A 16,310-nucleotide genomic window follows, 5' to 3' on the forward strand; every position below is an offset into this window, starting at 1 on the left:
AAGCTGCTCCACAGCCAGTCAGTCCCCAGGCTGTACTTCTACAAAGACAGGTCCTTTTATTTTTCTCTGCAGTGTGCTATAAAGGCCTGTTTCAGTGGCTTCCTAGAATAAACACACTGTCATAGGGTTTCAAGGAAAAATATTATTCAACTGATGAACTACTGTAAGTGGTCTCAGAGAATATTAACTGTAACTTTTAACAGTTTAATCACAAACTCTTCTTTATTATTGGGTAGAGATAGCTTGAACAGATGAAGCAATAACAAAAAAGGCTATCGATACCAGAATTTCTTATATCAGGTAGCACGGCCTAATTAATCCTACCGCATACATCACACCAGCAGCAAAGAACAGCTAAATGCATAAAATTGTCAGCCAGCATAAAATCATGAAGTACAGCTTTCTTTGCATCAAAGATAGGAAACAAAGTGACACTAGAGAAGCTGGTATTGACTGGAACACACAACTGTACAAGATTGCTGCGGTAGCTGCTCTTAGTTATGTAAGTCATTTTAGCACCATGATTTTGAGCACAAAGATGACTACCATAAATCTGCCATTCCTCTGCTTATGTCCTGCACAAAAAAAACCCTAAACATTTATTGCAGGATGAACAGTTTTGTATACCAAATGCATTATTCATTCCTGACACACAGTTTTGTCCTCTCTTTCATGGCACAAGAAATTCTGATCAACTAACTTGACACGGTGTTTAATACTGAGGTTCTTGACCCAGGAAAACATGAACATGTTTTCTTGTCACAGGTATTGACTTTAGCTTAATGTTTTGTGGAGTTTACAAGGATTCTGATGTCTGACTCTGTACTAAAAATAGCATGCAGAAGCAGCTTTACTTGACATTGCCTAATCTCGCTTACTAAAGTTTTCTGTCTGCTGAGCAGCCTTGGCTCTGAAACAGTAACTGGATCTACATTCTTCCTAGTTAATAAAGTTTAGCCAGGCTATACTCAAAAAGACAGCAATTTAGGTCCCTTAGGTCTCCTTAAGCAGGGGACTGAAAAAAATCTGATAATCTTGTATATAGTTTGGTACTGACCACCAAACCAATCTGGTCCACTCACCTCTTTCAGTGAAGATGAATGTGAACAAAAACAAAACCCAAAGCATTTTATGACACACTGGCAACAGAATTTGACAACAGCAGGTAAAATACACAAGTATGGCCACCTATTGGAAATACAGAAAAGCTAACCCCTCCCTCATTTTAAACCTCTGAAATTTAAGCTCTAACCATGCACCTATTACAATTAATTCAGGATTTCTATTAACTTTACTGGAGAACAGAATATAGTCCACTGAGAAACTCCATAGGACTTAGCAAAAGATAGTTTCAATAGGTATCGATAAACCCGGGCACCTCCAGCTGCAGGAGAGACTCTGAGTTTCAAGGAAAGACAGGAAGAAACAGCAACATTTTAACTTAAAAGCTGTAATCACAATTTATTATCTGGAACTGTACATTTTGCAAGCCTGAAATTTTTGGTGGAAAAGTAGAATAAAGCAGTGAATGCAGTAGAGGACAATGGCTGTAGACATAATTTATTTGGTGTAGAGCAGAATGTGGATAGAATATGATTAGAAAAATACAGGCTTTCAAATAGAATATTCGAGCTTCCAAATTTCAACAGCTGAAAAAGCCAATACATTATTAAATTAGATACAAGAAAACTATACTGGGTCAGTGACAGGATGATGGATTTTTGGTCTAACAGGTGTCAAAATATGATGTCTAGGGAAGAGTACAAGAAAACAGGAGGCACTCATGATGCATCCTTTAATAAATTCCCAGACCTTCTTAGTAATAGTTTCTATGTATTTATTAACTCTCAACAGATTTCTTTTCCATGAAGTTGTCCAATTTTCCCTTGAAGCAGGAAGTTCCACTGGTTGGCTATCTATCCTGTGAAGAATCAGCTCCTTTTGCGCTTTTTTTTTTTTTTTTAACATGGGACATGATTTTTTTTTTTTTTTTTTAACTTTTAACTTTTACTTCATTTATTCAGAAAGATAAAGAAGTGGGAACTCTTAGGTTAACTCAATGTGGTCTTGGTGATTTGCTACTGTTCATTTTCCCCAGCTTGTTCCATACATTCATTCCATGCAGTTTACCTTATTATCCATCACACATCAAAAGTTCTACATTTAAAAAGTGCAAAAATTGGTAGCTGCCATAAAAACATATAACGCGTTTAAGACAATACAATTAGTTTTCCATCATCTTCATCAGGAATTTGGGGTTACATGGTTCTCCTCCCCTGCGTTTATTCAGTAAAATGAGGACTTGCGTATAGAGACTGCTGTGTATCTCCACTCACAGCCAGCCCATGAATGGCATGGCCAAGACACAGCCAGAGCTAGTAGAAGTGTGCATACCTCTGCTGTGCTGTCTGGACATCTTTTATCACTCTTGCCAGGTTAGTGGAAGCTTACTAGGCACAACACCAAACATTAGGGTCCTCCTTATATTGGAAGGATGATGCAAAGATATCCATGTGCCTCTGCAGAAGCCAGCCCTGGTCCAGTCAAACATATTTTCCTCAAGATCCAACTCTCAACACTTAGAATAAGGGAGCTCCTACATTCCCAGTAACAGGAACATAGAATAGGCTGGGTCAGCCTGACTTGGCACTCTGGGGATCTCTACTGATCCCCTCTTATTTGTATAACACTGTGCCTGGGTTTAAATGCAGACAGACTGTATAGTTAATAGTTGATTCTGCATGGAGTTATATCAGAAATATTTCTGTTCGTGGCACAGTGTGGCAGGTACACCTCTGTAACACACAGATGAAGCAAAATCTAGATAAACTACTTATTGCTGAGAGGTCATTGCCATAACTGACTACAGAAAAAAAATGCAGATAAAGACAAATAACTTACATTCCATTAAGAAAATAGCCCCTGAAATAATGATTCCAGCTTCTCATGCATTGCCTGTAATCTTCTGTATAGATTGCATCATTTCTCAGTGTTTCCCCATGAGAAGAGCAGATAACACAGCTTCCTTTCTCCTTCCTACTCATTATATGACTAAGTTACTTAAAACTATTGTCCTTGAGCAAGCATTCAGAAACAAGAATATGAAATATTAGGCTTGGTCTAATGGACATAGACTCCATGTGCAACCGTAAGACATAATTTTTATCCAACTCAAGACAGAGAAATGCAAAAATATCCAAAGATGTTCCATCAAAGAACTAACCCTTTAGCTGTGTTGTATTCCAAATAAATGCAAAGACTAGGAAAGAAATGATATCTTGTGATTACAGATTCTAGCGTAGAAAAATTATATGAAGACTTTTTTTTAAATAAAAGGAGTGTATGTAAGTCTTTGGTAACAGTATGTTTAAAATGTTTGCAAAGGCTTAGTCTCAAATCAGATTCCTTTAAGATAATTAAGCAAGCATCAGTAATCCAATTAAATTATTTTTAAATTAACATTTCTGATATAAAAAAAAGCATTTCTGTGAATTCAGCGTAATTAATTTTTTATAGCTCAGGTTTAAGAAACACATTAATTATTTTTAAATCCAATACTTGTTTTTACATAAGGGTCTTTTTATGACCCTTACAAGATCCCTGCTATGGAGATTCATACTCAAAAATAAGAGATTTTATGTTACAAGACAGTTCTCAAAAAACACAGTAGGATGACTTAGGATAAGAACAGTGCAACTTTGTGCATCTCTGTCACTGTCTTTTCTCAATATGCAAAATCCATTCAAGGTATTTCCCATCTATTCTGCACTATTGCTTTACTCTTACTCCTGTTACTCTCAACAGGATGTAGTGAAAATCTCGGTATTACTTCAGTGAAGAAGGGCAGAAGAGACATCGTATTAAAACTGGCTATTTAAAAAACCAAACAAATCATCAGACTCTCCAGAGCAATGGATAGTTCACTCCCCACTTCATCACTTTTTGAGTGCAGATTCTCCATTTCTTGCAAAAATACACAGACTGGGTGCAGTGTGAAAAGCTCTTGTGAGAGAAAGAGAAAGCCCCTTCTTGACCACTGGTTTTGGCAGGTTAAGAAATAAATAAGCAAGTAAGTTCCTACTTTATGATCAAAACTATTCTAGGGAGCTCGATGGCCAAACAGCGATTGCACTGGGAAGGATCGAAGATAGATGCTTAGTTCACCTAAGTAGACTGCAGTGGCACAACACTCATGCACTTCAGGCAAGGATGTATTAGAAGAAGTGCAGTTCAAAGGCACCAATACAAATCTCACTTATCTCTATAGGTTCTCCTAGTACAATCACAGCACAAATGTGATGTGATGTTAAAGATACTGCAGGTGACCATACCTTTAAGAGTTTTTCTCTTTGCTTTGCTACGTTCAGTTTTTCAGAGAGCTGGCTGAAAGATAAGTTGGAAGTTTCAAAGTCTTCATGCATCAGTATGTAGGGATGCGCATTACCTTAAAGAAAAGAAGCAGCTGATTGTCACTGCATTTTTCCCCAGCAAAATTAAAAGAAGCTAGGCTTACACTAACTTCTTTATTTTCTCTGAGCAAGCCTTCATCATAAACAAGTAAGAGAAGCCCAATTCTGTGCTTAGAGACAACGCAAGACTAAACCAGCAATAAAGAATGTACGTGTACTCTTAAAAATAAAAGCCAACCACTTCGCTAGTATTTATGAAAACCAGGAGTGTTAGGCTAGTGTGAATAAATATTTAATGAGCATGGCAGATTAACACATGGTTACTTTGACTCTTTTCTCTTATTTGTGTAATACAGTCAAACAGTGGAAAATTATCCACCAATGACTATTTGATTTGAAAGAGAATTATCTGCTTATAAAGCTTTGGTTATCCAGTAAGATTATCATCACAAGACTCATCTAACATAAAAGACATATAACCATAGCACTCACATCTAGAACAACCTAAGCCAAACTTATTAATAGATAATTGTAAAATTAATATGTAACAACTTTGTTTTTAGTTCTAGTGAATGATTTAAACCCATTATTTTCATAACTTTTATTGGCTTCAGTGTAAGCAGGTTCTTACCTCTAAAGAAAATCTCACCATTTCTTGAAGAGGATAGAGAGACCTCAGAAGTGTTGCATTTTATAAATAGATTTTGAAACTGCACATTTGTGTTAACTCTCACGTTCACAGAAAAGTAAGATACTGCTTTGAGAGATGTATATTGTAAAAACTGAAGCAACAAAGTCAGAACTATTCATCAATGCAACACAGCATTAAAAGAAATAACGTGCAAGCTGGAGTACATACCTCTATTAGCATTCCGAGCAGCTAACTGTGATTTCAGTTTTGCAATAATGCTGTTTTGAAGCTCTATCTTTTCCTGCTGTTCACGTATTTGTTGCATGTAGTTTTCTGTCTGCAAATATAATTTAATTAGCATTAATCTTATTCTGTTTTGACTATGGGTCTCCTATTTGGCATATAAAAAGCAGGACTAATTTTTAAAGATAATTGTAGCTGTGGACCTATGCTTGAAAACCCAACTACAGTCACCTTTGGCAAGTCTGTATTTTTGAGGTTGCACTGATTAGAAAAGGTATTATAGGAAATAAATCCTGATTCTCAGTAACTGTTTCAACTGCGGCAGTTGTAAAGGATAGGGTAACTTTTAAGTTAGGATTCTTCATTCATAGCCATAGAATACATCAGGTTTAAAATTAGAATTTTAGTATTCTTCAGAATGCTGGTCAGTTACTTTATCTATAGAAAGATGTAAACTTCTTCCCCCAGATTTTCTAATATGGGGGGGAAAGCAAGCAAGCAGCCCCATTCTTCATCTAACTATACTCCATCTGATGCTATAAAGAGGCTGTACAGAGCCTAATATGACTGCTCACATTTCACCAAAGTGTATAAATATTATTAGACAGCCAGTTAATTGAACAAATGGTCAGGTGGGAAGGAAGATGCTAATATTCAAAACCTATTATTTCATTAGCACATGCCTAATGTTGCAGTTACAGTAGTGCTGAAAACAAGCAAGAAAACTTGTGAAGTCCCAGCAAGGAAACTTACAGGAATGCACCAAATTTTTCTAATATTAAGAATATGTCTATTACTGAACAGGTCACGACCTGGGACAAGACTAGTCACTGTTTTCATGTCTATTCATATGTTATCCATACTATCCAATCTAATTCTCAAATCTGTCACATTTAAATTCCACACCCCCCTACTGCCCAATGTGTTTGTCTGTAAAGCAGACAGGAAAAAAAAAAATCTACAAGCAAAATTTATTTTAAAAGGCCAGGTAGTAGTTGTACTATGAGAGTTTATGAGTTTGTTAAAAAAAAAAAAAGTGATCAAAGAGCAGTACACTCCAGCAGCTACAAGAGACCTCATGAAGCAGAAAAATCACTGAGAACCAAATTGAAAATGTACAACAGCAATGTCTTGTCAACACTTCTGTACAGAGCACAGACATGACAGCTAAAACAGACAGAAGAGAAGATGCTTTTGACAGCCAGTGTGCACAAATTATTCCTTGAGTCAGATGGCAGCAACAAGTTACCAACTAGAAGATCTGCATGACAACCAACCATCCATCTGTATCAAACACCATCTGGCCGAGATGACTCTGGCTTCTGTGTGCTTGACATGGCTCCCAGCTCTAGAGACTGGCAAAACAAGTGGCCTATCGGTAACTTAAGTAGTAAACTGTTAACAACAGAATGGTGGACAATCCAACAACGTGTGAAGGCCACACAATGAACAGAGGAAGTTACTAAAGTAAAGCATGGTACAAAGGTCATTAAAAAAACAGGAGTTTGGTTAAAAAACATGAAAAACAACACAAACAACCCCCCCCCCCCCAACTAATTATAGTATCAACTCTTCTTGAAAAAATACTTTTGTTCTCTTTTGAAGTCACGAAATCCAACTACTGAAAGTTTGATTAGGACAAAGATTTGAACTGGTAGTAATCCTGTATGAAAGGCTTTCAGTTTTAATTTCTGAACCAGAGAAAATGCAGAGAGAAATCTTGCAAGCATTCAGTTCACTTAACACTGATAATCTCACACACTTCTCTAGTTTTCTTCCATAGACTTTAGAAGGGCTATCTGACCTTGTACTTGACATCTTGTTTCTTGGGCAGAAGTTTCTTTCATGTATTGTTACATGACCCAGGAGAATTAACTTGACTGGTTTTCCTTCAAATAATTAACTGTTCATCACAAGATACAAAATATAAAAGATTCCCAAACATTCTAAAATGTGTTGCCTTTTATGAAGTTAGTTGCAGTTTCAGCACAAAATGTATTGACACGCTACTTGTGCTTGTTAAGTACAGAAAACACTACAGATTTGCACCAGCACTGCTGCAACAGACTATGAATGGAGATTGACTGCATAGTGGGTGACTGCACACATGACTGACTTGTCACCTGTTCTGCAGTGCCTCGGCTAGTTTATTTTGCTATGCAAGGGGACAGCGGAATCGTGCCCAGATATCAGAATATTCTCTACTAGACCTTTCCCCACTCCCAATTCTACTACTGCTTCCATAACTTGACACCGAGTATGGTTCATCTGCCCCTGAACAAAGTCCCAGCCTACCAGTTTTATGGAAGTATCAGAAAGCATCAAAAATATTCAAGCCTTCCTGTAACAGAGGTTCCACTGCTGGGCAGAATACGCACGATAAAATTAGTATGACAATGCCCAAAACTGATAGCATTGCAATATGCTGGCATACATGATGAGAAGTCCTAGACGAGTTTTGGCTGAAGTAATGTATTCTACAACAGACTAAGTAAAAATTCAAAGGTGCTCCTTACTGGTCAGAATGCTTCCAGAATCTTCCTGTTACTTCATAATTAAAGAATAATTGTACAGATTATTGTTTTTTAAAAATCAATAATTAGTCTAATAATTTTAAGGAAAATTTGCTGTAAATGTTTCAACACACAAACTCTGTTGTCCTCATAGTTTGCACAGTGCTTAACATATTAGACTCTTTGACCTTTACATCAAGTAAACTAGTAATTCATATGGTGTATCTGCCTATTAAGAAAAAAGATTTAATTTTAACTATTTACATTAATAATTTAAAAAGTAATATTTTAAGAAAGCAAATTAAATTTCAAAAAGTACTTCATTAAAGCTAGGTAAATTTTATATACATCTTTGCTGTTTACATTAAAAGACTTCATTAATCCTCCAAAACAGACAACACTTTTCTCACCTTTAAAACTACAAAAAAATTAAAGGTCAAAAACCTGAAACCCACCTACTATATTCACAGCCTAATGAGTTACTCTGCAGTGTACTGGTCTGGTTTCATAACGGCAATTTCCAACTTTAACAGATGCACTAAAGTGCGCATAGCTAAAGTGAAAGTGAAATCTACATGTACCACTGTCCTCCATTGGAAGGATGCCTTTAAAGATACAATTCAGAACCCAATGCATACTTTTTGTTGTAGTTCTTTCACAGCATGGTCCCTATCCATGCATGCTTGTCGATAGGCTTCATAAGCTTTGTTAAGCTGCTCTCCGATGTTTTTGTCCATAATTCCCAATGTTGTTTCATCACTGAAAAGATGGTCAAGTTAACAGACCTGAAAAGTAATCAGAAGGGAAAAGAGAGAATGCTAAGAAATAGAAGTATATAACTAAAAACATATATAACGTGACTTGTACTAATATAAAATTCAAGTAATATGTGCAGTATGTTTGAGCATTATCTCACATAGTAGTTTGAACTATAGCTCTGCTCACCTCAACATTTAATTTTATGTCTGGGGATAGGTTTAAACAATAGCCAAATAAAAGCAGGTTAACTCTGAATCTAATTCTGGATGTACAGAATGTAAATGTATGTGTAGTTACAGTGTTTGAGGACTGAGATTTAAAATTGGTGCATATCACCAGTAACCAGATTTTAAGACATTTTCAACACTTTATGTTTACTCAGTTGTGAATTAACAGATAGCATTAAAAAAACCAAAACTCAGCTTTCGGCATTAAGCAATAAAACGGTGAAAGCTCAATAACATTAAGTCACATGGACATATCTTATTCTATGCCGTATTTGAAAATGGCAACACAAGCAACACTACAAGGTGAATCAAAACATCTTTTATCTAGAAATCAGTAATACCAACCACTAAGAATTAGCAAGACTCAGACCTTTTCACACAATACTATCAACTTTTTACACTTTGTGAACAATTTCAGTAACAATTCCTGAAACTACAGCTCATGACACATAAGACTACAACACTATAAAATGTCACAGACTTCAATTTCAAGACAGAGTGAACTTTGCTAACAAAAGTCCTTTGCTTCTTTAGTAATACATGACATGAATTTTAAGATCAAAATTTATCATAATGTTAAGTACGGTGGAGGACAGGTTAGTGAAGTCTCAAAAAAACCAAAACAACCAAACAACCCCCAAAGTACCAGCATTAAGGAAAACTAACTAACTAACTAAATAAATAAATAAAAATCAGTAATTCACATCTCCTCTCCTGATACTTAAAGTATGGTTACCTCACAGTACACAGTATGGACAGCCACAATCATCTCTCACTGTCTTCTGGGATTATGCATAAACCACAGATAAGGAAAGTGGTGCAGTCACAAGAGGATAAGCCAAGCAAGAAGGGTATGAGGATAACTTGCCTTGGACCCTGGTCAAAATTCTAAGGATCACAGCTTGAAGCTTTTATTCATGTTTTCTTGCTCTTGAATATCTTCCATATCATAGAGCCTGAATACAGAAATGTGGTTTGACTTTCCTAGAAGGTGCAACAGACTACTGTATGGATGTCACACCTTTTGTCCTGCAAACTTTATTTTAATGATGTGTGCAAAAGCAATTGTATCTCAACTCTGGCATGGCTGTACTGGCAAAGTCAAATCTTTATTTGCTTGGAATCATTTAGGGATCGCTTGACGTAACAAGTATTAAATCCAAGTTGATAAGTTTTGTGTAAAACACCTACATTGTTTCATATGAAAGGTTGTTTTGGTTTGTTGTTTTTTTTTTTTTTTTTTGGTTTTTTTTTTTTTTTTTTTGCTAAACACCAGTTCAGTAGTTCATAATGTTAGGTCCATGCATACTGTCTCAAAGCATTGTTAGTAACACAGGCTACTTCATCCACACCCTTCCTTCCCCAGAGAGTATCCCTCCACTAACTGGAATATTCATTCTAATACCTGGAGCACATCTTTAAATAAATGGGTAGGCTTTTTTTTCCATTTCAAATGAAGGACTATTTTATGTAGTTCAATGAATAAAATCAGATATTACAGCTGACTGCAGGGGCGGGTACTAAATTGTAGAAGGGTATTGTTACGGCTGAAAGTGATTTAAAGTGTGCTCTGATATTCTTTAAAAAATTGCAGAGTTTGCAGTGATGTTGATTTTGTACTCTGGAATTCTCCAGAGACACTTGTAACAATTTACATAGTAAACGGCAATGTCCTGTACATATAAAAGGTAACTTCAAAAAATGAGTGCAATGGGATTTAAAAGATTATGTTCAGCTTCTACTAGACCGAATGGGGTTCAGCTTCGTATGATTCACAGTTCATAGAAAATGAAGGCATTAATTTCATTCATGCAAATTCAAATCTCAATTTGAAAAACAGTATTTAAAATTTATACCTAACTTCCAGCATTTTACTTACTGATTGATTGAGACTGGGAGTATTAACAAAGAGTTCTGCTCTTATCTAGACTGCTGGTACCAAAAGTAATGGATCCAACAGGCAGAATTGTAGCACTGGACCTGATTTCCTACTTGGTAGGGAAAAATAAGGAGAATGTAGCTAATTTCCTGGTAGCTTCCTAAAATCCAGACTCCATGCAGTAAGAAAGGGGCAATAGAAGTCACTACTAGTGACCCTTTAAGATGGAACTGTAACTAGAAGAATTGGTCATATATTCCCCCATACCCTAGACACTCATTTCTGCTTCCATCTCACCCTTCCCTTTCTTCTAGCACAAGCAGCCTTACTGTGAACCATATCAGCAAACCAATCCAGTTTAAAACTAAATGCTAAAGGTATTTTTGCTGTGTTAGTTTTAATGCAGATCAGCTCCACGGACCACTTCAAATGGCATGATAACACAAGGAAACCAGCACAGGAGCAGAAAACATGAGCAAAAGGCAGACAGAACTCCTGTGTTCAATGGCAGCATTGGCTTTGAAATTGTAACATGAAGTCATGGTTATGTAACAGTGATGTAAGTCTGCACTGCCACAGAAAAGCATACTCCTGCTTTCCCCCATCTTTGGCCATGTATTTTTGCCACTTACTTGTACCGGTATTAGCATTTTTATGCTACACAGTTGAGCATGCCAAAGTAGCTCCCTACCTCCTCAAAAAAGCAACAACAATCCCCCTAAAAAAACAACCCCAAAATTAAAGCTGGAGCTAGCTCACTGCAAGGCTGCTGGAGCACTACTACCAACACAAGGAGGCAGTGGGAACATGAGACTAGTTGTGGGCAGGACTGCAGCAGTCTAGATTTAGATTGGATTAAAACTACTCCGTAGTCACACCCTGAACTGCCTGCTGCTGGAATAAATAACTGCTTCTTATGTTATCTATCTCATATCCAGAACTCCTTGCAGTTAGAAAAACTGGCTCCTTTTCCTGCTTCTCCTCATAGGCATCAATATTTATCAGGGAATTTGCCAACTGTTCCTTGTCATTTACTCTTCTCCCTACATGCAGTTAGGAGGAAAAAAAAACCCCAACCACCCTAAATTAAAAAAAACAAACACAAAACCAACCAACCCCCAAAACAAATATCCCCACTATTTTAACCGGGCTTAGTTATGCTGTATCCACACAGCAACTGGAACATAGTCAGCCCAAAGATGACAACCCTGGTCTTTAGCAACTGACATTCTAGATATTAATTTGAGTCACAATTATTAACAGTAATATGTAGCCAGAACAGGTGCAGCAATACAAAATGTTGCATTTATTCTAACAGGCACAGAATTAGAGAAAGAGATTAGCTCCAGAATTTGTCTGATGAGGGGGTCCTGCAAATGTACCTGTGAATGCTGTGTTGCCAGAGCTATGGCAATGAGAACAAGAATTTCATCTTTGAGTAAAGACTTGAACACTGGAAAACAACTGGGTATAGCAAATGTTGCAAGAGAAACTTTTGAGTAAACAAACCGAATGAAACCTGTGGATGCTCTTAAAATACTTGCTTCAAATGAGAAACATTTTGCTGATATAGGTGGGAAAAAAAAAAGCAGTAATACGAATTTTCTATGAGTCAAATGCCAAAAAAGCCCCAACACAAAGATTAGCAACATACTGCTGCATACATCCTGAAATCCCGGCTCCACGGATCACTAAAGAGGCACATTTTGAGTTTTCATAGTGCCTCAGAAAACACCTTAAATTCTGAAAAAATAAGGTTTTAGCTAATCATGTGTATATACACATTCACTCATAATACACATGCCTACCTCTCACAGGTTCATATGAGAACATAGATGCCATCCAGGAGCGAGTACTTCTTTACATATTTCTGCTTTCAAAACAGCTTCTTCAATGGAAATATTTTGTAAGTTACACTGCCATCATCTCGGGAACTGTAAACCTGTTGAGGTAATCATTCGTGAGAGACTGAAAGCTCACTGCACTTTCACTTTGGGCTTGGTTTTTTTGGTAGTGTTTTGTTGTTGTTGTTTTTGTCTAACGGACAATATTCCTGCTTCGCCCGACTGCGGAGAGTCGGAAACCCAGCAGGAGCCCCGAATGCCACGCCGGCGTCACAGCCCGGGGCGCAGCCAGCCAGCCCCTCTGCGCTCAGGCAAAGAGACGGTGACTATGGCAGAGCTGGGGTTTTACACCCCTCGCCCCCCGCCCCCCGGCCCCCCGCCGCCCCGTTCCTGCCCGTGGAGACACTTCGCCTCCTTCTGCTCCTCCGCTCGCCGCCGCGGGCGACCGCCACCCGCGAGCGAGCCCGCTGCCCCGCCGCCCTCGCTGCCGCGGCCCTCCCGGAGCGGCGGGGGGCCCGCCCCGGCCCTGCCGCGGGCACCGAGAGCGCCTCCACGCGCCAACGACGCGCCCCCTGCCCCTCTCCCGACACCGGGCAAAGCGGCGCCGGAGGAGGGGAACCGGCGTCCCTGGGAGCGGATGACGGAAGCGCGGAGGGGCCGAGGGCAGGGGCGGCGGCGGAGCCCGCCGCCAGGCGCCGCGGCCCGCGCCCCAGCCCCCCGGGCCGAGCGCCCGCCGCTCTCCGCGGAAGGGAGAGTAGCGGTTTTAGAAGCGACTCAGACTTACGAGCGCCTCACGGAGCCCCCGGCCGCTCCCGGCACAAGGGCGCTCGCTCCTGCCCCAGCACCTTAACCCAGGAACCAGAATTGACTTCCTGTCGTGCCTCTCCCCGCCCTGTGACGGGGCGCCGCGGCGCTCCCCGCGCCGCCGGCCGGGTCGGGTCGGGTCGGGTCGGGTCGGGGCAGCGGCCGCTGGAGCCGGCAGGCGCCCCTAGCAGGCGGGGGCTGCGCCAGGATGGCCGCCCAGGCACGGCACGGCACGGCGCCTTCCCCGCCGCCGCCGCTCGCCGCCAAGGCGGAACAAAGCTGTGCTCTGCGGCCCCGCGCAAGGGTCGGCGTCTCTCGGCTCTCCTCCGTCCGTGTGGCGATGCCTTTTTCGCCTGACTGCAGCCAGGCACCCCCCTCTAGCAGGGCCTGCACTGCTCCTGACTTCCGCAGGCCCCTTCCTCTTTCAGTCTTTCACCGTTGAGCGTGATTTGTACATAACAGTACTTATACTTGTAATCATACTTCTTACCCCCAGAGTACCTTCTGTCTAAAGGGCCTTTTGTAGGTTACTGAGGTGGCATTTCCCCCCCTGCATTTAATTCGTGCAGGCAATGAATTTTATAGATAAGAATATAGTGGAAACACACAGTTTTAATTTTGCTGCTGCTCCAAGCCCTTCTCTTCTTTAGGTCACATATATGAGTACAACTTTTTTCCTGAAGGTGTGTAGGAGGGTGGGAGCAATGGGAGAAAGTGAGGTGTTTCTTACATACTTGCATAGGCTACAGTCACAGAGCTAGCGGCAGAGAAGTATTACTGATTTTGAATTATAGCCTCAGCTGCCTCTGAACCCCAGTGAACATAACCACACAGCCAGGCCATGGTGTTTCGTCTGCTAGAGCAGAACTTTTCCCTTTGCACACTCACAGATCAGAACCTGAATTTCAGCTGTGACAACCTTGCCTGCTGTGGGTGTGTGCACTTGGAAGCTTGAGGACTGAGCTCAACATAGTCACAGAAGAGGAGCCAGGCGTTGTTCTCTGTACTCTTTTGAAGGTTATTTCCATTATAATTTACCTTTCCTGCTAAGTCTTTAACAACTCTTTTGGTCTGTTTTGGCCTGTACTAAGACTAAAGAGACTTACAGACAGATAGTTTAATGAGCTAATAAATATACTTCCTGGTTAGCCACTTTTAAGAACTTTAGTTGAGGTTCTAATGAACTATTAAGGTTCAGAGAGGGTTTGCTCTGTTAGCGTGTTTCCAAGAAAGGGGGACTCAGTTTCCTCTTTCAGAGACTGACCATTTGAGATGTCCAAGCTAAGGTTTCATTCAACCAGGTCTTTAAAAAAAGGGGGGGAGGGGACGACAAAAAGACGCTATTGTTTCTTTTTTAATTTCTACATTTTTTATTTTTATTCAGTCCTGCCAAGTAGTTCTGCATTTAAAATGGTAATGGATATCTCAGTTAGTAACTGAAATAAAACCTGCAATTATTAAATTCAGATCAATGTATGTAAATATAATTTAACTGACGCTATATTTAAAAAGATAATATGCAGAAAAGTACAAGTAGGTGTTACCTGATGATAAACATGTATCAACTAAGATTATGGCTACCTGAATTTGAATGGAACCATAACATATATACCATCTCTGAAACACTATCCTTGCAAGTTAGTTGTTATAGGAAACAAAAGTTTGTTTATTAAATTCTAGAAATGCCCTTAATATAAATTTGCTGTGAAGGTCTCAAACCCGACAAAGCAAAACTGACAACTGTCTACAAACATGCCTTTTCAAATCACATGTGTTATTCTTTTAGTACTTTATCAGTGATACTCTTTCACAATAAAGCATGAGAGAAGCTGGTCTTTCCTCTACCTTCATGATTTAGTTTTCTTTTCTTTACTACATTTCCTCCCCAAATACAATAAGATGTCTATTACAAGATTTACAGTAACCCAACTTGACATTCTTAGAGACTTTCTTTGAGTAAATTGTTAAATAGAAGAAATGAAAAATATGTGTGAAAATAATATAAAACCTACATTGTACAGCTAACTTGATCTCTAACTTTGATCTTTTAGAGTGGCTTCTTCTTTACAGTCAATTATTTTTTGTCCTTTTTCTCCTCATCTTGCTTTCTTTTTCTCTTTTTCTGCTTCTTCCTCTTCAGTCTCTGTATTTGCTTCCCTATAGCTATTCCAGTAACAACTTTCTGTATGTCCATCCCACATCAATATTTCACATTTCTATGTCATTGTTAAAGCAGAATTGTTTTCCTGTATGTAGTCTTCACAAGATAACTGGGAAGAACAAGCTTATATCAGTATAGTTAAAATTTATTTAAATTTTAGGAATCCACTAATCTTAAAAACAGTTTCACACCACTTATCTAGAGTTTGGAAGTGGTGGTGAAGAGGTTCATGTCTGTATTGTTTTATTTCACTTTGTCTTCAGGCTCAGAGAGAGTCTTGACTAATTGTACTTAGAAACATTGGGGGGGTGGAGTTAGCAAGTTGATACTTTTTCAGAGTGAAAATTCGAAAGTTTGCTCTGAGTAGGTCAAGCAGTCTATTTAAATACTTCACATCACCTGTATACAGTTTACTGTTTGACATTACTTATGAAATGGTATTTTAACAGGAATTTTACTTAGTCTTTACTGATGTGTTACCAGTGTGCTTGTTGGTTAAACTGTGCTGAAGTCTCGAGAGGAACTGATCGCTATTCAGGTAGGCTTCTGGTGCAGCAGTTGCCAAAAGGCTGTATTTCAGTAAAGGTTTAAATCTGATTCCTTTATACAATTTTAAGCTTATAAATATAAATTGGCTTCTACCAGCTGTCAGAGGTTAAAATGTTTCTTGCAATGTAGCCATGCGTTCAGACACTAGGTGGCTCACGTCAGATGTTTAAGCCTTTTCCAGAACTTTTAAACTGTGGTCCCAAATGAATCTGTGGCGCGGAGCTGGGTGCTGAAAGAGTCTGTGCTACTCTACGGTGTTTCTCCGTTCTTTCAATAGCTTGTTGTTGTTGT

At 39.1% G+C, this 16,310-nt stretch overlaps 1 protein-coding gene across 3 annotated transcripts in view; it reads right to left on the minus strand.

The window, feature by feature from the left end:
• Window positions 1–13,434, minus strand: part of TANK (TRAF family member associated NFKB activator) — a 29,046-nt gene extending 15,612 nt beyond the window's left edge. For all 3 annotated transcript variants that reach the window (XR_012650490.1, XM_075028579.1, XM_075028578.1), the window contains exons 1-5: window positions 13,290–13,434; window positions 12,470–12,603; window positions 8,435–8,581; window positions 5,269–5,377; window positions 4,332–4,444 (exon numbers count right to left, since the gene is read on the minus strand). Coding sequence is in view for 2 of the 3 variants with exons in the window: in XM_075028579.1 (XP_074884680.1) it covers window positions 4,332–4,444; window positions 5,269–5,377; window positions 8,435–8,533 (321 nt within the window). In the remaining variant the exon portion in view is untranslated. The remainder of the gene's footprint in view (window positions 1–4,331; window positions 4,445–5,268; window positions 5,378–8,434; window positions 8,582–12,469; window positions 12,604–13,289) is intronic.
• Window positions 13,435–16,310: the final 2,876 nt, after the last annotated feature.

The sequence above is a fragment of the Buteo buteo genome, chromosome 5 (assembly GCF_964188355.1).
Source record: "Buteo buteo chromosome 5, bButBut1.hap1.1, whole genome shotgun sequence".
NCBI lineage: Eukaryota > Metazoa > Chordata > Aves > Accipitriformes > Accipitridae > Buteo > Buteo buteo.